The 26151-nt window shown below is 44.4% G+C and overlaps 1 protein-coding gene across 1 annotated transcript in view; it reads left to right on the top strand.

The window, feature by feature from the left end:
• Positions 1 to 26151, top strand: part of LOC144696788 (xylosyl- and glucuronyltransferase LARGE1) — a 366558-nt gene that overhangs the window by 45249 nt on the left and 295158 nt on the right. The window contains exon 2 of the mRNA XM_078568532.1: positions 25286 to 25471. Coding sequence (XP_078424658.1) covers positions 25366 to 25471 — 106 coding nt within the window. The 5' untranslated portion in view covers positions 25286 to 25365. The remainder of the gene's footprint in view (positions 1 to 25285; positions 25472 to 26151) is intronic.

The following is a 26151-nucleotide window of genomic DNA, read 5'->3' as shown; positions in this document are numbered from 1 at the left end:
AAAGGAATATGTTCAAGTCTTGCATTTTTATTGAGCTACCCGGGAGCTTGAGGAGGCTATAGCTTTCCATTGCTTTCTCTCTGGCAATGCCTCAGCCAGAGTCGACTTGTCAACCAATCAGCAGCCTTTTCTCCTGTAGTATAAATTGTTGTGATCATTGGAATTTGGCATTCTTGTGCTTGTCCTGATGAGTGCAAGACAAAAAGATTCGGCAACATGTCTCTCTTTTCAGCAATATTCAAGTTCCGTACTACCTAGCGAGTATTGGCTGTGAAGTCCCCTGCAGAACTTGCCGAGGGTTGACAACAACAACACCTTGCATTCATATGGCGCCTCTAATTTGAGAAAATCACCCTGAAGTCCATTTGCAGAGGTATAGCCAAAAATAAAAATCAGCAAGTTTCAAACCCTTTTTCTGAGCGAAATGCCCTCTTGAAGGAAATGGGGAGGGTAGAGGCTCAACATATTCCCACTTGAGTGATTAGAAGGAGTAACAAGCCCAGAGAACCATGGATGACCAGAGATATTCAGAATACGATGAGAAGGAAAAGAGAGACTTTTAGCAGGTACAAGGGAAGCAAATCAGCAGATGCATTAGTGGAGTACAGAAAGTGCAGGGTGAAGCTTAAGAAAGCAATTAGGAGAGCAAAGAGGGGATATGAGAAAGCTCTGGCTGGTAAAAGTAGGGAAAATCCCAAGATATTCTATAAGTATATCAATGGGAAGAGGATAACCAGGGAAAGAGTAGAACCCATTAGGGACCAAGGGGGCAATCTATGGGTGGAGCCAGAGGACATCGGTAGAGTGTTGAACGAATACTTCACATCCGTCTTCACCCAGGAGAATGAGGATGAAGGTATCGAACTCGGGGAGAGAGACTGCGAGGTTCTTGAGCAAATTGATATCGGGAGTGACAAGGTATTGAAGGTGTTGGCAGGCTTAAAAGTGGACGAACCTCCAGGCCTGGATGATTTGTGTCCCAGACTGTTGAGGGAGGCAAGAGAGGAGAATGCAGGGGCTCTGACCCAAATTTTTAATTCCTCTCTGGCCACAGGGGAAGTGCCAGAGGACTGGAGAACAGCTAATGTGGTTCTGCTATTTAAGAACGGTTATAGAGATAAACCAGGGAACTATAGGCTAGTGAGTCTCACGTCAGTAGTAGGGAAACTATTGGAGAAAATTCTGAAGGAGAGAATCTATCTCCACTTGGAGAGGCAAGGTTTGATCAGGGATAGTCAGCATGGCTTTGTCAGAGGGAGGTCATGTCTAACAAATTTGATTGAATTTTTTGAGGAGGTGACCAGGTGTGTAGATGAGGGTAGTGTAGTTGATGTAATTCATATGGATTTCAGCAAAGCTTTTGATAAGGTCCCACATGGGAGACTTACAAAGCAGGCAAATGCACATGGGATACAGGGTAATTTGAAAAGGTGGATTCAAAATTGGCTTAGTCGTAGGAGGCAGAGGGTGATGACAGAAGGATGCTTTAGTGACTGGAAGCCAGTGTCCAGTGGCGTCCCACAGGGACCTATGCTGGGTCCCCTATTATTTGTCATTTATATAAATGACATAGATGACTATGTGGAGGGTAGAATTAGTAAGTTTGCGGATGACACAAAGATTGGCCGGGTGGTTAACAGTGAGGTTGAGTGTCTTGGGCTACAGGAAGATATAGACGGGATGGTCAAATGGGCAGATAAGTGGCAGATGGAATTTAACCCTGTAAAGTGAGAGGTGATACACTTTGGAAGGAGTAATTTGACAAGGAAGTATTCAATGAACGGCATGACACTAGGAAGTTCTGAGGAACAAAGGGACCTTGGCGTGTGTGTCCATAGATCTCTGAAGGCGGAGGGGTATATTAGTGGGGTGGTGAAAAAGGCATATGGGACACTTGCCTTTATCAATCGAGGCATAGATTACAAAAGTAGGGAGACCATGTTGGAGTTGTATAGAACCTTGGTGAGGCCACAGCTGGAGTACTGTGTGCAGTTCTGGTCGCCACATTATAGGAAGGATGTGATTGCATTGGAGGGGGTGCAGAGGAGATACACCAGGATGTTGCCTGGGATGAAACATTTAAGTTATGAAGAGAGGTTGGATAGACTTGGGTTGTTTTCATTGGAGCAGAGAAAACTAAGGGGCGACTTAATCGAGGTGTACAAGATTATGAGGGGCATGGACAGGGTGGATAGGGAGCAGCTGTTCCCCTTAGTTGAAGGGTCAGTCACAAGGGGACATAATTTCAAGGTGAAGGGCAGGAGGTTTAGGGGGGGATGTGAGGAAAAGCTTTTTTACCCAGAGGGTGGTGACGGTCTGGAATGCACTGCCTGGGAGGGTAGTGGAGGCGGGTTGCCTCACATCCTTTAAAAAGTACTTGACATGTCATAACATTCAAGGCAATGGGCCAAGTGCTGGTAAATGGGATTAGGTAGGTAGGTCAGGTGTTTCTCACAGGTCGGTGCAGACTCGATGGGCAGTAGGGCCTCTTCTGCACTGTGTGATTCTGTGATTCCGTGACTGCATAACTGGTGACTGACGAATGAAGTAGGAGGAAAATGCGACTTGGAAATGCAAGATCTTGACGCAGTATCATTCAGTACAAAGAAAAATAGAATTACTATGTTTCTCAGTAAAAGAATGATAAAATGCAGATTCATTCCCGAGCGGAGCACATCAGGGCAAAAAACAAATGCCCTTTTCCTTTTACAATTGAAGGACAAGCTGCTGTTAAGGGGCCTGGTTTTCCTGATAGGAATTCCTGCCATCAAAATTCACACAGCGTGTTTTTGTACTGTTGGAGCTCGATGTCAGCACGACACTGTGGGAGGGAGGGGGTGGTCATCCCACACATTGTACACTTTGAAGGCTCAAGGTTAATGAGATTTGAAAGCCAGCACAGAGGACTGCTTAAAGTGCATTCAATCAAAAGTAAAGGACACTTAAGCACACTCTCTGTTTCTTTATATAAATATGTACATTGTGCATGTGTAATGTGTTCTATACATTACAAAGGCTGTTTATAAAGTCCTTTTGGAACTTTAAACTTCAATATCTTTGTACACATGATAGAGGCAAACTGTAAACAACATTCAAAAGCCTTTTTATTGTTAATGCTGTGTTAATGGGCTGCATTATACACTGGTGGTGGGGGGGGAGGTGAGGTGGGGGTGAGGGGGGGTGGGTTGAGGGGGGACAGGTGCCCTGCATGCCAGTGTAAATTTCAGGGGCAAGGCTGCCTCTGTTTGGCCGGCTCATCCACCTTTAATTTTTCGGGCGTTGGCACTTTAATTGATATGAGGCAGGACCTCTGTCCATCTCCAGGAGGAAGTCCCAGCTCATAGTGATGTCAGCCATTCAGAGGCCAGCAGCTCTGTGCCACACCAGAATTGGTGGCCACTGCTGGTATTGCAGGAGGCCCAGAGGAAGAGGAACCATGGATGCCTGCAATCCTGAGTCCAGGATTTCACTGGGGCCAGGTTGGCAAGCCCCTGTTGGGGACATGTTGGACAGGATGGTGGGGGGACGTTGGATACGGGGAGGCAAAACTGTGGTGGGGGGGTGTTGATTGGTTCAAGGGGTCTAGGAAGGGGGCACCCACCCCTGAGTTAAACCAGCCGGGCTACATGCTGAGCACAGGCCTCTCCGACCACTTGTTGTATCGGAGCAGCGGTGGGGTGAGGTTCTTAATTGAGCATTAAATGCCCACCTAGGAGCCTTAATTGGGCCACTGGTGGGCGGCCCGCCCAACGCTTACCCCATTGCTCATAAAACCATGGCAGGGGCTCGTGGGCCTACCGATGGCACAGCACCCTAATTTAAGGCTTCCCTCCAAGTCATTCACCATCCTGACTAGGAACTATATCGCCTTCACTGTCATTGGGTCAAAATCCTGGAACTCCCTCCCTAACAGCACTGTGGGTGTACCTACACCACATGGACTGCAGCGGTTCAAGAAGGCAGCTCACCACTATCTTGCCGAAGGCAATTAAGGACAGGCAACAAATACTGGCCTTGCCAGCGACACCCATAACCTGTGAAAGAATTTAAAAAACAATTCTCCTGGATATTGCTGCAAGAAACCGTAGAAAATCATAGAAAATGTAAAAACAATGAGTATAGTTTTTATTCTCTTTGACACTTTTGTTTATTAGCGATTAAAAAATCAAACAATCTGACAGCCTGATGGTCACTTTCCCTGATAGCAGCTCTTTATTTCGAGCTTTGTGTAAACTGAATTTAAATTCTTCAACTACCGTGGTGTTATTTGAGCTGTTTTTCTCTGGGCTATTATTCCAGGCCTCTGGAACACTAGTCCAGTATCATTGCCCCTGTACTACTGTACCCAGTTATAAATGCTGCTTTTAACAATGCAGATTACAAGATTAAAAATTTAACACAAACAATAAAACCCTTTGGATTTAACCTCCTCTGGGTCTGCTTACTATATTCATGTAAAATTCCTTCACTAACACATTGGCATTTAAATAGCACCTTCAATGCAGAAAAAAAAGCAATCCAAGACACTTTGCAAAGGCAGCAAGGGTAACTAGTGATGGGAATGTACAATTCCTGTGTATGTAGTTGGGGTGAGAGTTTTACTCTGCACCTGAAAAGTCTGACATTCCTCCATGTCATGTTGCTGGCTACAAACATCTACAATGCAAAGCATGAATTAAATTGTAATGCTGTGAGAGTTTATTTTAATAACAAGTCAATGAACACGCATGTGTGGCATGGCCAGTCCTAGACTGTAGACAATCCTATGATCATCCTTCTTGGGCCTAGAATTTTTTCATTAATCTGGAGGAGAGGGGGAAGGGGCGACTCCCTCTAGCCCTTGTGTGAGAGTGGGAATATTTCCATTTAACTGTTTTGGTTTTTGTAAGAGCAAGCTTCATTTCATTAGGTATAGTGATCATAGGAAATTATCCCCTAATACAAGGCAGCTAAAGGCAATGGTTTCCTCTCCTCTCCCTGCGCACACTCACTGTTGATAACATGCACAGTGAATGTGACTTGAACATATAACCAAACTATTTCTTTTATAATGAAGTTTCTATTTTAATTTCTGACTCTCTTCTATTCCCCCCGGTGCTCCCATTTGTGGCTTATCTCCCAATTGGAACCGCTATTGTTTTTCTGTCTTGACACATGGAGTTGGTACAAGCTATTCCCCAGTTTCCCTGTTAGTCACCAAATTGCCTGGAGTGCCTGGCTTATTATTCAAAGCTATCTGGTTGACATTTAGCAGTATCCTTCATAAGGATTTCGGAGAATGTCAATATCTTGAAACTAGAACCAGGCCATTCTTGAGGGAAATCAGAGAGTACTTTTTCCACATAAAAGTGTAGCAGAAAAGCTGGGCCTCTGTCTCAAATGGCTGTGGATGTCAGGACTCAGTTGGAGCTCTGAAGACTGAGATTGATAGATTTTTTTATTTGCCAACTTGGGTTGATTCTGTGAAACAAAAGTGGTTAAATGGAGTCAAGAGATCAACCAGAATGCCAGTTGGAGAAGGATAATACTGGAGCCAATCTTTATATAGTCTCACATTTACTTACAGAGTGTGCCATTACAAGCATACACCTCCTAACCCAACTAATCCCTCGTTTGATTGAGTGTATCTTTATATCTACTCAAGTGAAACCCCAATTAAAGCCTTCCACCTGCATTTAATGAAACAAAATTGATACACAATTAACATCAGCCATAATCTAACCGAGAAATAGAATGGTCTCAAGGGGTCAAATGGCCTCCTTCTGGTCCTTAGTTGATTAGAAGTTTGCTATTGCTCTGAAGGTAACTGTTCTGATTGTCTGATTATATTTTTTGAAAAGATGTTGCATTTTCCTTAAGGGGAGTGAAATACTCAGTGGGGATTGGTGAGTGAGAGGGAGCCTGTCTGAGAGTTGCAAACTTGTGAAATGGTGGAAGTATGGATCAGCCATTTAGATAACTCAATGTGCTTTTCTCATCCAGGGACTTCTGAATTGTTTACTTTTCACGCTTTTAGCACATGCAGTTGCACCATAGCACACCACGGCATAACTTGACAATACCTCACGTTTCAACATTGTTGCTATCCACCCCACCCTCTCGTTTCCTCCTCAATTTTCCCTTTGCCTGCCTCAGTTATTCCAGAGGCACATTTGCACAGCCATTGCCACTCTTCCTGTATGTTCCCAATGTGTGTTCCTTGTGAATCTAGACTGTGACTGCACTATCCTTCCTGCACTGGCTCTCAACTGTTATACAGCTGGGTGGAACTGCTCTCACGATCTTGTCTATCTAATCATTTCCGGAGTATTACCTGCATTGGCTTCTCTTCCCACTCCCACACCATTACCTCTGGTGTTTCGCCAAGGAGCTACCCATGGCCCCCTCATATTTCTTATCTCTATATTGCCCTTGGGTGACATCATCTGCTGCTAAAACTCTCATCCATGCCTTTGTTTCATCTAGACTCGGCTGTTCCAAGGCACTACTGGCTGGTCGCCCTCATTCTACCCTCCATAAACTTGAGGTTATCCAAAACTCTGCTGCCTGTGTTCTAACTTGCACCAAATGTCATTCCAGTCACCCATCACCCCTATGTCCGCTGACCTCCGTTGGTTTCCTGTTAAGCCTTGACATTTGTTTTTCATTTATTCTTTCATGGGATGTGGGCATCACTGGGCAGGTGAGCATTTGTTACCCATCCCTAATTGCCCCGAACTGAGTGGCTTGCTAGGTCATTTCAGAGGGCAGTAAGAGTTCATCACGTTACTGTGGGTCTGGAGCCACATGTAGGCCAGACCAGGTAAGGATGGCAGATTTCCTTCCCTAAAGGACATTAGTGAAAGAGATGGGATTTTAGAACAACCATTGGTCACCATTACTAAGACTAGTGTTCAATTCTAAATTTTATCAACTGCCTTGGTGGGATTTGAACCTGTTTGCCTGGCCTCTGGATTACTAGTCCAGTGAAATTACCACTACGCCACCATCACCCCATTTTAAAATCCTCATCCTCGTTTTCAAATCCCTCCATGGCCTCGCTCCTCCCTATCTCTATAATGTCGTCCAGCCTTACAGACCTCCAAGATATGTGTGTTCCTCTAATTCTGGCCTCTTGTGCTTCTCCGATTTTAACCACTCCACCATTAATGGCCGTGCCTTCAGTTGCCGAGGTCCTAATCTCTGGGGAATTTCATTCCTACGCCTCTCTCCCTCTCTTTCCTACTTTACCTAAAACCTATCTTTTTGACCCAGCATTTAGCTCAGTATCATTTTTTGTTTTATAATGTTTAGATGAAGGGCCTTGTGATGCTTTATTGCATCAAAAGTGCTATATAAATGCAAGTTGTTGTTGAAATGTGGCAGCCAATCTGTGCCCAGCAAGGCCCCACAAACAGAAATGAGATAACTGCCCAGCTTCATTTGTGTTTCGGTGTTGATTGAAGGATAACTGTCAGCCTGGACACTGGGAGAACTCCTCTGTTCTTGCTCAGATCATAACTTGCAATCATTTTTTGTCCACCAGGGAGGGCAGGCGAGGCTTCCCTTTAACATCTCATCAGAAAGACACACCTCTGACAATGCTGTTCTCCCTCAGTGCAGCACTGAAGTGTCAGCCTAGATTTTGTTCTTAAAAATTTGCAAGTTCAATAAAGTTGAACCGCTGACCCTCTAACTCGTAGGCATTCGTGCTGCCAAGGCTGACGTGCACCAAGGCTTTCTGTCAGGGATCACTGATTTACAAATAGGGGCAGGAACCCTGCATCATTTTTATTCCCTCATCCCTAACCAAGGGCCTTTGAGGTGAGTTGTTTTTAAATCTCTTGCGTTGCTGAGAGCAGCTCATAAACACTGATCGACTTGGCGCCTTTTGGTCTTTGAGATGTTATTTTGAGTCAGTAGGCGATGGGCAGCTACAGCTGGAATTATTTGAAGGGGCAAATTCTTGAATATTTGGCAACCCTGTCCCTGTTGGGAGACAGCAAGGAGAGCTTTATGACATCTTCTTACAACATCTTGGATGTCGCCCTTCACTGTGATTTATCGAATTGTTTTCAAAACCACATGAGAAATAAGATTTGGCCAAGCATTTCACACCGAAGGAGCTCCCCTACTAAATGATTCAGCATCTTCCCCCTCACATCTTGTTGGAGACCTTTCACTTTGATGCGTTGTCCTTCTACATGGGAGAAGTGAAGTTCCCAAAAGCTCTGTGATGAGACACTGAGATAAGAGATGGGGCGGGATGGGATGGGGCTAAGTGCGGTAATTGCAAACTCTTCACAATCTCTGATAGCCACTAGCTCCAAATCAGATTGGGCTGAGTTGGTAGGGAAAATTTCATGAGCAAATTGTTGAGAGAGAAAGGATTATAAAATCATTATGGCACAGAAGTGTGAAAGCAGCATGAGATAGAAAAAGCTAAGCGGTCCCACAATCAATGGATCAACTCTAAGCTCTGCAGTCCTGCAACATCCTGTCATGAATAGTGGTAGCCAATTAAACAACTAACTAGAGGAGGGGCCTCCACAAGTATCCCCATCCTCAATGATGGGAGAACCCAGCACTTCAGTACAAAAGATAAGGCAGAAGCATTTGCAACAATCTTCAGCCAGAAATGCCAAGTGGATGATCCATCTCGGCCTCCTCTGGAGGTCCCCAGCATCACAGATGCCAGTCTTCAGCCAATTCGATTCACTCCATGTGATATCAAGAAATGACTGAAGACACTGGATACTGCAAAGGCTATGGATCCTGAAAACATTCCAGCAATAGTACTGAAGACTTGTGCTCCAGAACTTGCCATGCCCCTAGCCAAGCTGTTCGAGTACAGCTACAACACTGGCATCTACCCAGCAATATGGAAAATTGCCCAGGTATGTCCTGTACGCAAAAGCAGGACAAATCCAACCCAACCAATCACCAATGACCCATCAATCTACTCTCAGTCATCAAGAAATTGATGTAACGGGTCATCAACAGCGCTATCAAGTGACACTTACTCAGCAATAACCTGCTCAATGATGCTCAGTTTGGGTTCTGCCAGGGTCGCTCAGCTTCTGACCTCATTACAGTCCTGGTTCAAACATGGACAAAAGAGCTGAACTCTAGAGGTATGGTGAGAGTGACTGCCCTTGACATCGAGGCAGCATTTGACCAAGTTTGGTATCAAGGAGTCCTAGCAAAATTGGAGTAATTGGGAATCGGGGAAAACTCTCTGCTGGTTGGAGTTATACCTAGCACAAAGGAAGATGGTTGCAGTTGTTGGAGGTCAGTCATCTCAGCTCCAGGACATCACTGCAGGAGTTCCTCAGGGTAGTGTCCTCAGCCCAACGATCATCAGCTGCTTCATCAATGATCTTCCTTCCATCATAAGGTCAGAAGTGGGGATGTTTGCTGATGAGTGTACAATGTTCAGCACCATTCACGACTTCACAGATACTAGAGCAGTCTGTGCCTGGACAGCATTCAGGTTATGGCTGACAAGTGGTAAGTAATATTCACGCCACACAAGTGTCAGGCAATGACCATCTCCAACAGAACAGAATCTAGCCATTGCCCCTTGACATTCAATGGCATTGCCATCACTGAATCCACCACTATCAACATCCTGGGGGTTACCATTGACCAAAAACTGAACTGGACATATAAATACTGTGGCTAAACAACGGGTCAGAGGTTGGGAGTTCTGTGGCAAGTAACTCACCTCCTGACTCCCCAAAGCCTGTCCACCATCTACAAGGCACAAGTCAGGAGTGTGATGGAATACTCTCCACTGGATGAGTGCAGCTCCCACAACACTCGAAGCTTGACACTGTCCAGGACAAAGTAGCCTGCTTGATAGGCATGCCATCCACCATCTTCAACATTCACTCTCTCCACCACCAACGCACAGTGGCAGCAATGTGTACCATCTACAAGCTGCACTCAAACAACTCATTAAAGCTCTTTCGACAGTACCTTCCATACCCGTGACCTCTACCACCTAGAAGGACAAGGGCAGCAGATGCATGGGAACACCACCACCTGGAAGTTCCCCTCCAAGTCACACACCATCCTGACTTGGAAATATATCACCGTTCCTTCACTGTCGCTGGGTCAAAATCCTGGAACTCCCTCCCTAACAGCACTGTGGGTGTACCTACACCACATGGACTGCAGCGGTTCAAGAAGGTGGCTCACCACCACCTTCTTGAGGCCAATTAGCAATGGGCAATAAAAATGCTGGCCTAGCCAGCGACGCCCACGCCCTGTGAAAGAATAAAAAAATTAAGGAAGCCACTTGCCTCAAATCCATGCTGGTTTGAAGTGTTAAGAAAAAACTGAGAGGGGTAAATCCAGAAGGTACAGGGCTGTCTGTTGGAATTCCTTTTTACTCAAGTCTAGTGCTTTTCATAATCTAACAAACAGATTTGTTTTGGAATGTCAAGGGACTTAAGTATCACAGAGGCACTTTTTTAAAAATTGTCAAAACCAAACTCGGAAAATTTTACTTCAAAAATACTGATCTTTAAAAATCAATTAGTGTTTTGCGTGTTGGCAATGTTGTTCAGTCTATTTTATGTGAGAAATATGAGCTCGATATTGATGAGGCAGCATTGGTTTGTAACAGTAGCTCAAGTGCTCATATTTGTTCCTGGAGTGACACCACTGTAGTGATGAGGACTGTCATGAGGGAAAACGTTTTATTGATGTTTTATGTTTTATTCAAAAGTCTCATAAAAAGGAAGAACTTGCATTTATGTTGCACAAAATTGCATCCTCGGCATTCGGCTGGCGCAGACTCGATGGGCCAAGTGGCCTCTTTCTGTGCCATAGGGACTTTTCCATGATTCTGTGATTCCATAGCCAACAAATTACATTCAAAGTTGCTGTCATTGGAGACAAGTGCGGTAGCCAATTTATGCACAGCAAGATCCCACAAATGAATGACAGTTGATCTGCTTCGATGGTATTGGCCATCGAAGGGAGAAATGTTGGCCCAGACATTGAGAAAGATCTCCCTGCTTTGCATTAAGTAACATTATGAGATCCTTTACATTGCCTGAACAGCCGGACAGAGCCCCTCTCTTAAGGCAATACCATGTTCTATGCTGCTGTACTCCACTGGAATGTCAGCCTAGATTATGTGCTCTAGTCATGGAGTGGGGCTTGAACCAGTGACTTTTTGGCCCAGGGGTGAGAGCATCACCAGCTGAGCCACAGTCTGTTTCCAGCACTGTTCACTGACAGTGGTCAAGCTACAGAGACAATTTAAATGCCGTCTCAAGCTGGTTAACATCCATTTAGTTTCCAGTGGTATTTAAGTGGCCTTTATAGTGATGACAGCTGAGAGATGAAAGCAATGGGCCTTCTGAAAGGTGAGCCAGTGTGCCTGGACAGGATAGTGAGACAAAGCCTGCCTGCACTTTGCTGAGAATCATTTCTTTGGAGCAATATGGAAGTGGCCCTGCACTGAAAAATCAAAACAGCGGAAGAAATCAGTCCCCTGTCACAGCTAGCTCATACTTTGATAGGTGGCCACAAGGGCGTATGTGGGATCTTTATAAAAATAAAAGAGAGATGTGCCACTCTGTGGTATTGCATTCATGCACATTTAGAATGCAAAGGATTGCAAAAAGCATAGCTTGTGGCCTGCGCCTTCAGAGCTCTGAAGTCTCCTCAGTGCTCCTGGGTAAGCACAGTAAAAGCAACATGATACATGAGGGTCTGCTTCCTTCTGTCTCTCCCCTCTGCCTCCTTAAACATCAATCTGCCATATCGCCTGAGCTGTGAAATAGGGAGTTGTCGACTGGACAGTCTCCTCCATTGCAGAGTTCAGAATACAATTTCATGGAGGTATTGAAGAGAAAAAGAAATTGTATGTCAGCTTAGTTGATGTCAAAGGGAGTGAACATAGTCAAGTCGACCCGGATGACTTCGACTGCTTTTCGGAAATTAATCTCGTTGCTGAACTGTCACCTTGCTATTCTTTGAGGGCAGCAGATGCTGATATCTTTAATACTAACGCTCTTCTTCAGTTTGGGATCCAGGATTTAGGGACAAAAGCAATTTGGGAGTGAACTGGCTGTGTGAATTGAGATTCCTGTAACCCCATTCTTTAGTCAGCAATAAAACAGCGGAAGAATTGAATTATTATAAAATCAGACTTTGATTCTGAGCCCATGTTCCTTGGCGGGGGAGTCGAGGGGAAGCCATTAAATGTGCACAATACATGTACAGAAGAACCTGAATGGTTTTGGATCACGGTTGCAGCGCTTACCTAAGAGCTACAAGCACACCCAAACGGCCACTGAGATATCGGAGACATGCCCACCAACATCCTCCACCAACTGCTCTCCCATCGACTGTTTGCTCTCCTCATTATACACCTTACCCAACTTGCATGTGTTTTTAAGCTTCGAGCAGCATTGAAGGAGATTGACATTGTTTTCTTTGGAAATTTTGAGACTTCAAGTTGAGCGAATTGAAGACTTATGAAGAGAGTCAGCCATATTGATACAAGTCATTTGTTTGCTCTGCTGAAGGGTTCAAGTACCAGGGAATGGAATTTAAAAGTTAGTAGTGTAGGAGTGAGAAGGGATGTCAAGCAGAAGGTTTTCACCCAACCCATAATAGGATTTGACACTGTTATGGGTACGTTACATAGAATGTAGATGGTATAAATCAGCTTAGGAAAAAATGCTTTTTGGCAAGAGGGAAGGATTGAGTGTTGGGGAAAGGAGGGATTGAGGGTTAGGGAAAGGAGGGATAGAGAGAGAGGAGGGACTAAGGAATAGGAGGAATTTGGGAGAGGATTAACTGAGATGGAGAGAAGGGATGGAAGGAGAAGTAAAATTGGGGGATAGAGGGTAAGAGGGAGGATGTATCGAGGGAGAGAGAGAGAGGAGGAAGGACTGGGGAGGAGGAAGAAGAGAGATAGGGAATAGGAGACATTGGGAGAGGATTGAGGGTTAGGGGGAGGATCACTTGTGGGAAATAGGAGGAGATATTAAGGGGGAGAAAAAGGAGGAATTAGGGCCAGGTTTGTGGGATAAGGAGGGAAGGGATTGAGGGATAGAGAAAAGGGATGCAGAGGACAAATGAGAGTTTTTATTGAAGGATAAATTCTCGAAGTTTCAGCATCTACTTTGGAGTCAATTAACGGCAAAATTGAAGTTCAGATTTGAAGAGAGACTTGCAATGAAATAGCCCTTATTGTGTCTCTACAGGTGGTTCACATGTGCTAACTGTGAAGTGCAGTAATCATACGGGAATGAATTAGTTATTCTGAGTCAGCAGCTCCCCATAGCAGCAACCAGGTAAGGGGTCACTGCTGGTAAGGAGCAGGAATAGGCAAGACATTGAGCTGGGTCCTTGTTCCTTTTCGAATCATGTGGGGTCTTTTACCATCCATCTGAATAGGCATTCAGAACCTTGGGGAAAGTTCATGTGAAGAATCTGCCATTTCCTTCATCACTACACTGAGTGTCAGCCTGGATTATATGTGCATGTCATGTGGGATCAGGGAGGAGTGAATGAGGATCTATTGAAAATACAAAGCCAGTGTACTCGCACACCAGTTAGGATCTACTGAACCACGCTGAGATCATGCACACAGTTCTACTCGTGAGGTGTTCTTGACTATAGTCATTTGGGAGAGAGTGCTGAAAGGAAACTTTGTCCCAAGATGTTGGAGAGGGTAAAGTCTAAACGACAAGCAGGTACTCTCCTTGTGCCTCTCGAGCCCAAGTGGAAGCTCGCCAAAAGCTGAGAGAAACCCTTGAATGTTACCTGATGCAGTGCCCTCTGCCCTCTGCACACCCGAGGAGACACTTGAGATAAACAGCAATGCAAGATCATGGCTGTGGCTTTGGGGCAACAAACGACGATGGAGATGGTTGAAGAACAGCATAGACAAGGTCTGGAAACATACTTACCCAGGTACCCCCCACCCCCCCTGCCCGCTGACAACTCGCCATCCTCTGTGGAAGGTTTTGTTCGACACTCCCAATCTCCACAGGAAATTAAAAAGCAGGAAAGCAGTACTTACGTTTTCCAACATGAACAACTTGTGAAAGTGATATAAAATAGGAGGCCTCGGAGAGGAGTTTCACAATCCAGGAGCACAGTTGCCCTCCTGTGTTGGAGGATATGGTATGATGGAGTGGTGCTGAATGACAGAAGTCTGCAAAATTAACAGCAGAGGGAGGGATTTGGTTGTCAGATCAAAATAACCACTGGGTGGAGGGCTTATAGGGTTAAATTATGAGGGCAGGTTGCAGAAACTCGACTTGTATACTCTTGAGTATAGAAGATTGAGGGGTGGTCCGATCGAGTTTAAAAATGATCGAGGGTTCACTAGGCCACCTATAGAGAAACTATTTTCTCTGGTGGAGACACATCAAGAACAAGGGGACATGTCTTAAAATTCTAGCCAGGCAATTAAAGAGGGAAATTAGGAAGCACTTTCACACAAAGGCTAGTGGAAATCTCGAACCAACTTCTCCAAAACGGCTGTACATGCTGGGGGTCAGTTGGAGCTTTCAAGACGGAGATCGATAGCTGGTTGCTTAGTATAATAAGACCATAAGACAGAGGAGCAGAAATTAGGCCATTCGGCCCATCGAGTCTGCTCCACCATTCAATCATGGCTGATAAGTTTTTCACCCCATTCTCCCGCTTTCTCCCCGTAACCTTTGATCCCCTTACCAATCAAGAACCTATCTATCTCAGTCTTAAATACACTCAATGACCGGGCCTCCACAGCCTTCTGTGGCAATGAATTCCATAGATTCACCACTCTCTGGCTAAAGAAGTTTCTCCCCATCTCTGTTCTAAAAGGTCTTCCCTTTACTCTGAGGCTGTGCCCTCAGGTCTTAGTCTCTCCTACTAATGGAAACATCTTCCCCACGTCCACTCTATCCAGGTCTTTCAGTATTCTGTAAGTTTCAATTAGATCCCCCCTCATCCTTCTAAACTCCATCAAGTATAGACCCAGAGTCCTCAAACGTTCCTCATATGTTAAGCCTTTCATTCCTGGGATCGTTCTCATGAACCTCCTCTGGACCCTCTCCAGGGCCAGAACATCCTTCCTGAGATACGGGGCCCAAAATTGCTCACAATATTCTAAATGTGGTCTGACCAGAGCCTTATAAAGCCTCAGCAGCACATTCCTGCTTTTACATTCTAGTCCTCTCGAAATAAATGCCAACATTGCATTTGCCTTCCTAACTACCGACTCAACCTGCAAGTTAACCTTAAGAGAATCCTGGACTAGGACTCCCAAGTCCCTTTGCACTGCAGATTTCTGAATTCTCTCCCCATTTAGAAAATAGTCTATGCCTCTATTCTCCCTACCAAAGTGCATGCCCTCACACTTCCCCACGTTGTATTCCATCTGCCACTTCTTTGCCCATTCTCCTAACCTGTCCAAATCCTTCTGCAGCCTCCCCGCCTCCTCAATACTCCCTGTCCCTCCTCCTATCTTTGTGTCATCTTTTGTCAAGGGATATAGAGCTAAAGTTGGTAAATGTAGTTGAAGCCACGATGATCTGATTGAATGGGGAGCAGGCTCAAGAGACTGAATCGTCTCCTCCTGTTCCTGTTGGCGAGGGAAATGTGATGTGCACTATACTTGCATCATGCCCAATTTAATGTTCATCTTATTCCATTGCCACTTGCTATAAAAAGTTGAAAGGGAGAAAAGAAAGACTTGCATTTATATAGCACTTTTCATAACAACATGACGTGTCAAAGTTCTTTACAGCCAATTAAGTAATTATTGAAGTATAGTCACTGTTGTAATGTAGGAAAACACAGCCAATTTGTGCACAGCAAGCTCCCACAAACAATAATAATGATAATGGACCAGGTAACCTGTTTTTTTGTGATGTTGATTGAAGGATGAATATTGACCAGGAAGCCAAGGATAACTCTGCTGCTCCTCTCCAAAATAGTCCCATGGAATCTTTTTAACATCCACCCAAGTAGGCAGATGGGGGCTTTGGGTTAACACGCCCTCCAAAAGGACTGTCTCTTCAACAGTGCAGCTCCCCCTGAGTACTGCACTGGACTGTCAGCTTTGGTTTTTGTGCCCAAGCCCGGGAGTGGGCCTTGATCCCAGAGCCCTGTGTGGGTCAGAGGTGTGGAGAGTGCTACCAACTGAGCCATGGCTGACACAAGTTGAATGGAAATTTCAGTGAGCAGGGGTCTTAACATGAAGCCATTTTGGCTGCCTCCTCCCAGACAAATTGGAGTGCAGTTTCAAGTTTAAGAACCCCAATTATACCTGTAGGATGGCAATAGCTGATGGCTGAGCTAAACTGAAGTACCTTTTCCACATGGACTGTTATCCAAGTGGAGGACAGGGCAATCCACTTCCCTCTCCTCAGCTGGAGAGATCGACTCTTGCTGGCTTCCACAGGAGCTAGCAGACATGTGTATTCAACCATAGCGGGCATCGCAGTTTGACACAATCCTGTCATACGAACATGCAGAGATGAAAGTCTGCCCTTAAGTGAAGACTCTAGAGAAGCTGGGGTAGTTCTCTTTTACAGAAGGTTAAGGGGGGGGATTTGATGGAGTTTTTCAAAATCATTGTGTTGAAAGGGTAACTAAGGAGAAACTATTTCCATTGGTGGAAGCATTGTTAGCTAGAGGACACAGGCTTAAGGTAGCTTGCAAAAAACAACAGACAACATGAGGACACTTTTATTTTTGGGGTGATTTGCTAAATGACCTGAAATGCACTGGAAGGATGATGGAGGCGAATTTAATAATAACTTTCAAAAGGGTCCTTGGATGAATACTTGATAGGAAATTTTTTCAGGGCTCTGGAGAAAGGACAGTGGAGTGGAACTAAATGGACAGCATTTTCAAGCACAGACATGATGGGTTGAATGGACCCCCTCCTGTGCTATGTATTGTTCTATGATTCTATGCAGAGTCAGCAAATCATAGGATTAAACCTCACCACACAAGCTGGCAGTACCATCCAGAGGATCACTGCTCTCTGGGAGATGACAAACTGCTTAACAGCTATCCTATTCCACATTTTGCGTAGTTTAAATGAATTCCCCTGGTCTTGTCTAATTAGCCAATTTGTAATAATCTGTCAGTGGGTCCATTATTTTATAAACCCCCATCAGGTCACCTCTGAATCTTCGTTGTTTTAGAGCAAGCAGACCCAGCTCTTTAAGCGTACGTGAGAATCAAGATCTTCACCTGATATCCACAGGAGTAAGCTTCACAGGATAACAATTGGGAGCAGGAAACTCAGAGTCTTCCCGCACCCCCCACATCCCCTGGGTTGCCAACCTCTAGGTTTGGCCTGGAGTCTCCAGGAATTGAAGATCAATCTCCAGGACACTGATGTGTGCAACCCTGGAGAAAAATCACCAGGACATTAAAAAGATTTTAAAAAAAATTTCTTTGAATATTTCTCTTTATAAAAATATTGAAATTGGGGGAGAAAAAGCAGTTTGGCCGAACGTCAAGTGTCATCCAATTGGGCAATGAATCTTTTTGCTTTCCAGGAGGGCAGTGTGTCACAAGGATGGATGTGTTGGTTGAATAATGGCTTGAACATGGGGGCAAATCATAGGATTAAATCTCCAGGAATACATTTAATCACAGTTGGCAACCGTATTCCCCCTGCCCCCTGAAAACACAGGGCAGTAAGATCAATTGTAGGGATTCTAACCATTACATCTGGCTGGTTATAGGAACAAGAGTAGGCTATTCAACCCCTTGGGTCTGCTCCACCATTCACTTAGATCATGGCTGATCTTAACTCCATGTACCCTCCTTGGGTTTATAACCCTTGATATAAAATCTCTCAATCTCATACTTGATTGATCTCCTCCTTCAATAGCTTTTCTGGGGGAGTTAGTTCCAGATTTCCACTACCCTTTGTGTGAAGAAGTGCTTCTTCCTGCCATCACCCAGAAAGCACCAGCGCTAATTTTAAGGTTATGCCCCCTCCATGGAGCTCGGGAGTCTCTCCCCAGAATATATATTTCACTCTATCTGCTCTATCAACTCCTTTAATCAAATTTAAACAGCTCAATTAGATCACCCATTTATTTTCCACACACCAGGGGATACATACCTGAACTATGGCTCATAAATTAACCCTTTTGAACCTTGCTATCATTCTAGTCATTTCGAGCTAAACTGCCTGTAATCAACTGGCTCCAAGAAAGGAACTTGGAACCTTCTGAACTGCAGGACATAAGAGCTATTCTGAGCGAGTAGTCCCTTTCCAAATAGACATCCTGGCAGTATGTAAAGCCATCTCAGAACAGCATCTGAACTGCAAGTGGTACTGAATCCTGTTTCATGTCAGTGCACCCTCTACCTCCTGTGTATATAGGCTACGGAAGCCTGAGACACATCTCTCCAAAGACAAGGCATTCTGAGCCTCAAAATTTATACAGTGATATTTTATGAAAGCTTTCATCTGACTGTCTAACTCTTACCGAATAAATTTATTGCAAAGGATTATCTGGTCACTTCAGTAAACTTTAACCTTGCCCTTGTGCTAGAGAGTACGTACAGGAGATAATTGTTTGGATCACGATTCATTGTCTCTGATGTTCACTCTAAGTGTCCAGGTAATGCAGTTCTGAAAGTGTTCCAGGAATTTTATGTACTGTATTTAAAATGACAGGGGAATAATTCAATACTTTACAATTGTACACAGATGGAACAATAGCAAGAGACCTGCTGCCTTGGAATTTTTCCTGAATATTAGAACACTTCTGCAAGTGCAATAAAATTGTCAGAATTCTCTAATGGCTGAGCTTATTCTCCAGTTGTCTCTCCTCTATTGGAATGGTTGGCTGTTGCTGGAATGTATTTCTACAGGCACCGAGCACCTTCCATTGCCAATGGCCAATCTGTGTATGTGACCTTAAACAGTGGGCATTAGCTGTATATTCAGATGTGGAGAGCTTTATATGGTGTTGAGGTCTGCAGATCAATCTGTACTATGCTGTCAATGCTGTGAAGAGGCAACTGATCTTAACAGTGAGCCATTGTGCCAATACTGGGGCAATTTCCACTGGGGGCGAGGAGACCGTGAGGAGATTAAATTTAACGTGTAAAATTATATGAAAATTTCCTATGAGTACGGAAGACTGTCCCCTCTGTTGGCGAGACAGTGGTGACAAGTCACTCAGAGAGTGAGGAGAGACATTAGTATGGAATGCGAGTGGTTGAGGAGGAAGCCATTGCATCTTTTAGGGAAAAATATTGATAAATATTTCAACCAGAGAAAGAAAGAGCCTATCCTTCGAAACCTGGAAGTGTGGCTGACGGTATCACCATCACTAACCGACTGCAACAGAACAGGTCAGCAGAGTGGGCAGACAAGCAGCAGATAGAATTTAATACAGAGAAGTGTGAGGCGGTGCTCTTTGACAGAAGGAGTATGGAGAGGCAATATAGACTTAATGGCACAGTGCTAAAGAGCGTAGGGATAAAGGTCTTGGGGGTTCATGTACGTAGATCTTTGAGAGAGTGGTTAACAAAGCATAAATCTTAGACTTCATGAGCACAACTGCAGGGAAGTTATGCTGAATCTGTATAAAGCTCTGGTTAGGCCATAACCAGAGTATTGCGCCCAGTTCTAGTCACTAAACTCTAGGGAGGATGTGAGGGTGCTTGAAATGGTGCAGAAGAGATTTACCAGAAAGCTTCCATGGATGAGGGATGTTAGCTACAAGGTTAGATGAAAGAGGCTGGGGCTCTCTTTGCAGCAAAGGAGATTAAGGTGAGATTTGATAGAGGTGTAAAGATTATGACAGGTAAGGTAGACAAAGAAAGGCAGTTCACTTTAGCTGTTGATGCAATGATTGGGAACACAAGTTTAAAGTTTTAGGCAAGAGGTACAGGGGGATGTGAGGAAGAACTTTTTTCTGGAGTGAGTGGTAATGTCCTGGAACTCTCTGGTGGTGGAAGCTGAGATGATGACTGACTTGAAAAGGAAATGGGATGGACACATGGCCAAAATAAACTTACAGGACTACAGGGATAGAGCGGGCGATTGGGACTGATTAGATTGCTCTTCAGAGAGCCAGCATGCATTTGATGGGTCAAATGGCCCCACTTCAGTGCCATAGTGACTCTATGGGATGGATTTTCACTAACAAGACAGGAAGTATAAGCAGACCCGTCTCCATTTAAATGGCTGCCACATGCACTATCTTTGCTCTGGAGGTGGGATCGAGTCGGGCCCACCGACCCTTGAAGAAGTTCGGATGCTGCCAGGGAGGCAGGAAATTACCACGGCAGGCTGGTTAGAAGGCCTATCTGAGTTCTCTGGCACTTTGTCCCTGTTGTATTAAAGGCTGTTAGGTCCTTCAGCCCTCACATCTCACACCCCCTTAGCTACCCTCCCATTCCGCATGCCGCCTGTATGCCCACTCACCCACTATGTACTTAGAAACAATAAGTCATATAGTAACAATGGCAAGTCTTGAAATGCACTTAGAAAAACACTCATTGAGAAAACAGCTTTGAAAAAGACTGCTACTCTTACAACCCGATAAAAGTGTCAATCAGACTCTGCCATTCATAGTTTTGATAACAGAAGCGTTACCCCACTTAACAGGTCTTAACCTTGTCCAAATAAACATACAGACATTGGAAAAACAGATCAAGTAAAGAAATAATCTATTATAACCTCAAAGAATCAAACTCCACTTCAGCCTGTCTAACCAGACCCCTCTTGAACTAACCCATTAATAAGCCTCAGAGCTTAGCCTATCAATAATGATACAACCGTACCAACAGAAACAGATGCTCTCGTGACTGGATAGGTCTTTATTGGCCAACATGGACAGGATGGGCTGAATGGCCGTCTTCTGTGCTGTAAATTTTTCTGTTTCTGTGCATTAATAAAGGGGTATGGGAGAGAGCAGGGCAGTGTGATTAGTTTGGGATTGTTGTAGGGCTCTGGAGAGAAAGCCAGGAGTAGTTTTCCACTGCACAAGTGAAGGGAAAGCATAGACACAATGAGCCGAACAGCCACCTTCTCTGTTTGAAACTTGTTTGACGTTCTTTGCTCTCCCTTTGCAACCAAAATTGAGATGTCACAATTGGCTGCTGGGATCCTGGATTACTAAGGGTAAAGTTGACCACATTGCCCCTTGTTGTTATCCAGTGATCTTTGCACATGTCAGTGATGGCAGGAAAGGGTTTGCTGGGCTGCATTTCCCTTCATTATTGCTTAACCTGCTGAGGCTCCCTGTCCAGGTACACAAGCCCAAGGTGCCAGAGGGAGAACCAGCACAGATTGGGGATTGGGGTGATCTTTGGTAGATCAACTCCATACCTTGCAGTCCCTTCCAACTGTGCCGTGGTCGAGGAGATGTAAAACTAAGCAAGCAAGTGTGCAATAGGGAGTGTAGAAGAAATCCGGGGCTTGATGCATGAAGATAGTGAAAATGTTTTGAGCAGACACTGCTGGAGCCACCCAGCAGGTCAGGCACTGTAAACAGAGAGCGAAGGAGAATTAAGGTTTCAGACTGATGAGCTTTCTCTGAATGCAGTCTTCTCTGTCTCGTTCGGAATTCAACCTGTGAAAAGATTTGAGATGCATTGTTTGCAATGTGAGTCTCTCGATAAACTGACCCTTGAAGCCCATTGAAGTAGGTGTGGCCACTCCTCCCCTACCTTTCCTTGGTAAATGGAAGAAGTAAGAGTACAATCCCCAGCACTTGCACTGTCCACATTTAGCCCAGATGGATGCCTATGTTGAGCAAATGTAGCTAACCGTTCGCCATTCCCATAGACCTCAATTACAAGGGTGCTCCTTATAACACATGAAGCATGCAGACTATTCCGTACAGTTCTTTATGTCCTTAGTTACCCTGTATGGGGAGACAGTGGTGTAGTGGTAATGTCACTGTACTAGTAACCTGGAGGCTCTGGAGCCATGGGATCAAATCCCACCATAGCAGCTGGTGGAATTTGAATTCGGTTAATAAATCTAGAATATAAAACTAGTCTCAGTAATGGTGACTGGGACAACTATCAGCGATTGTTGTAAAAACCCAGCTGGTTCACTGAGGTCCTTTAAGCAAGGAAATCTGCCATCCTTACCCGGTCTGGCCTACATGTGACTCCTACGGCAATGTGGTTGACCCTTAACTGCCCTCTGAAATGGCTGAAAAAGCCACTCAGTTTCGAGGGCAATTATGGATGGGCAACAAATCATGGCCTTGCCAGTGATGTCCACATCCCATGAAAGAATAAAGAAAAAAGCTTACTAATTGAAAAGATTTTACTCATTTCATGCAAAGTTGGGTCTTCAACTTTCGATCAACTTGTGAAACCTTTTTCAAATGTGATTATTGTAATGATGAAATTATGGACCCTACTGCCAACACTTAGAAGAAGCACTTGTGAGGTGAGGTTTCCTGGCTTTTAAAAAAGTGTTTAGTTCCTTATCCCTGTAGTTTGGTCATCCATTGTATATAGTGATCAAATTACATTAACAACCACAAGGCTGCTATAAACGATGGAGAGTGTAACCCTAATTTCACACCATTCCCTGTTAGATGAATTACATTCCTGATGCTTATCCTGTCAGTAAGGATTGATTGGCAGCTCTGCAATTCCCCTCCTAAACCTTTCTGCTTCTCCGCTTCTCTCTCTTCCTTTAGACACTCCTTAAAACCTGCCTCTTTGACCAAACTTTTGGTCATCCACCCTAATATCTTCTTATCTTGTTTGGTATCAAGTTTTGTTTTTTAACACTCCTGTGAAACACCTTGGGCACTTTACTTCAAAGTGCAACTTGTGCAAAATAGGATATGATTCTTTGAGATCAAGATTAACGCTTGTTGAGACAGGCAGCTCGAAATCAATAGTGGATTATTTTAGCATAAAGGCACCCATTATTTTTATGATGCCTGCTTTTTGTCTCACAAATATTAGTGCATAATAACCCTCAGCAGCGAGAGGCATACACTTCCATTTCAGCACAGCATCAAGCCTGATCTTGATAAGTAAATTGCTTGCTCAAAAATATAAAGGCAGCATTTTGCAACAAAACAGGTTCTGGAAGATCAAAATGCTCCTGAGAGGCAACCTTTTTTAAAAGAGCAGGTATTCTACATTGTCCAGATTTAAGGAAGGGATTATTTGAATGGAATGCTTTGAAGTGAAAATGTGCCATTGTGCCTGGTAAAGAAATGGGGATAGATTTTGTTATCTTGTGCCTGCATGAATTGAAGCAGCATTTTATATATAAGGAAGGCTTAAGAGGCTCGTCATAATTAAATCATCAAAGCTCCTGAGGTTGTTTAGTGTATAAGAAGCATCAACAGGTTTTGGCGTGCATTACCAATCCCCCCTACCACCATCCACAGCCCGTTGTATTCTTGAAGGAGGAAAGACCAAGCTAGAACCTGCACTGCAGAACAGTGAGCTAAGACATGGACTGGGTAATGGTGAGCTAGAACACAGGCTGGGGACAGAGATCTAGAATGCAAACTAGGGGATATAGAACAGAGACTAGGGAACAGTGATCTAGAGCATAGATGGGGTATTGCGGTCTAGAACATGGACAGGGGGGATTTAGAGTGCAGACTCAGGACAATGAACTAGAGCACATTCGGGAGGGATCTGGAACACAAACTGGGGCAGTGATCTAGAACAGAGACTGGGGGTGTTGGTCTGGAGCATGGACTGGGTTATAATGAGCTAGAACATGGACTGGTATGCACTGTTCCAGAACATGCACTGTGGGACCATGATCTACAACATAGACAGGAGATCAGTGACCCAGAACCTCAATTCAAGACTAGTCAGCCAGATTATGGACTGGAAACAGTGATCTGGAGCATGGACTGGTGTGTGTATGTGTACGCGCGTGTGTGTTTGTGTTTCTGCGTGTCATGAAGCTATTAATGTATATAATATTTTGAAAAATCTTTTTCTTTTAAAATAGAGGTTTAGTCTGCGGGTGTGTCTTAATTGGATTAAAGACAGCTAGTCTGGGTGCTTTGATATGTACTAGTTTTGATATGTAAGAGAGATAGCATGCATTTGCATTTTTTGAATAGAGCATTAAAGGAGTGGGGTTAAAACTTGGCGCCTTTCTAGCAGTTACCAAGCAATATGTTTATATTACTAATAAAATTTGGTACAGTGAATGGGGTTTCATTGTTAAAAAGTAAAGTTCAAAGAGACTGGTGAGACAATGAGAATTTGAATTCAATCAGTGGTGGTAGGTATAACTTCAGTAGTTTTCGGGTGTGTGGAGCAGAGGCAATGTAAGATCAAAAGGCAGCTGTAAGCCTCCAGCTGCCTCCACGGTGAAAGAACCTCATTTTTAAATTCGTAAGGTGAAAATGCTTTGCCCGGTGTCTGGTTAAGTCTAAGGGTTGCTGTTGCCTTAATGGAGATTAGTTTGGGAATTTGTTAAAAGTTATGATAGTAGTAATTTGTAGCCATGTGTATATATGTTAACCTGTGTAAATTAATAAAATGTTTCAACTAGTTTATTGTAAAGCCTGGAGAACTGGTGCTCTGATTCCTGAATTTAGAGTCACATCTCAAACATAACACTTAAAATTATAGGTTATGGTAGTTATTTAAAGTTCCCCTCTGGGATTTTTAAGTAACTCCGCTTTACCAACTGCATCAGTCAAGACATTGTGCATGTGCGTATTTGTCTATTTGTTGATCTAGAACACAGATAGAGGGGACCAGGAACAGTGATCTAGAACACTGACTGGGGGGACGTGATCTAGACCACAGACTTGGGCACATTGAATTAGAACGAAGACTGGGGAGGGGGAATCTAGAACATGGACCAGGGCAGTGAGCTAGAGCGCTGGCTGGAGGAAAATGAGCTGGAACACAGACTTAGGAGAGTGTGCTCCAATTTATCTTTTAGATTTACTCATGGAAGAAAATTGATCTTTAATTTCTGGAGAGAGCAGGACAGTACAGGAGGGTGCACAACCCTACCCACTATGAATGAAACACCATGGCTATGTAGTTTATCTTGGGCTGTTTTGGAGTCAGTCAAGGGTGATAACCATGATTCACCTGATCACTTTGTATAAGGTGCTCCGGTTCACACCCGGTTTGACAGTTGATCTTTAAGTGCTCTGGATTGAACTCCAGTTTGTATTGTTGTTATGCCACTACATGCAGCATGTTAACAAAATGGACAGATTGTCTTACAAAGCTTTTCCTTTCGAGCTGGCAGTGCTGCTTTGAGAGGGTGTGGGGCCCACTCGCTGATCACAGCAAGTTGTCAACTGATCCTGTCTTTCAATTTCAGGGACTAACATGCACCTTGCTGAGGATCTGATGTTACCCACCTAGGAACAGCATTGTGACCTGACTCCGACATTCCCCAGGATGCTGGGAATCTGCAGAGGGCGCCGGAAGTTCCTCGCGGCCACCCTGACCGTTCTCTTCGTGCCAGCATTTACCTGGATTTACCTCTTCTCCGGGACGTTTAAAGGCAAGTGTCACACCCATTTCCCATGGTCATACTTGCACCTCTTGCTCCGCGCCTCCCCTCTCTCAACAAACCAGGGCGGGGCGATTGGTGAGTGATTGGACTCAATATTGGACTGATGTCAGGATGTTCCTCACACAGAGAGTTGTCAATGAGTTTGGGTGCAACAGTTGACATGTAAGAAACTGTTAGTTGCTGGCTTGGACATATGGGGGTGCTGGGGCAATGGTGATTGCCAAGCCTCCAGGATTGAGTAACCTGGGAGAAAAATCATTGGGGCAGTAAAAATGTGTTTGCTTTATATTTGAACATTTCTTCCTGTTCATTCGTTATAAAAATACCGGCGATGGGGCCAATAGGCTGTTGAGTGACTGAAGGATCATATACTTGGTTAATGAAGGCTGTTTTCTTTCTGATTGGCATGAAAAGGCAGGCTGTCTCAATGATGGTCATGTCGTGTGCCTAATGGCAGGGGTGTGGGATGGGATGCTTGGAGACAGGAGGCCATGTGATGAAACCTCCAGGAATATGTCCAGCCAGAGTTAGCAACCCTTTTAGGGGGTGGGTTGGAGTGGATGGGAATGTGGTTTGAGTACAGCCCTTTTAGGATGGCCTAGCTTGGTGAGAGTTGTTTTTCTTGATCTGTATTGGGCTTGTGATGTAGATGCCCAAGCAGCGAAAAT

The sequence above is a fragment of the Cetorhinus maximus genome, chromosome 22, assembly GCF_964194155.1.
Source record: "Cetorhinus maximus chromosome 22, sCetMax3.hap1.1, whole genome shotgun sequence".
Classification (NCBI taxonomy): Eukaryota; Metazoa; Chordata; class Chondrichthyes; order Lamniformes; family Cetorhinidae; genus Cetorhinus; species Cetorhinus maximus.
Note: the sequence above shows the minus strand (reverse complement) of the source record. Positions and strands in the feature narration are given on the sequence as shown.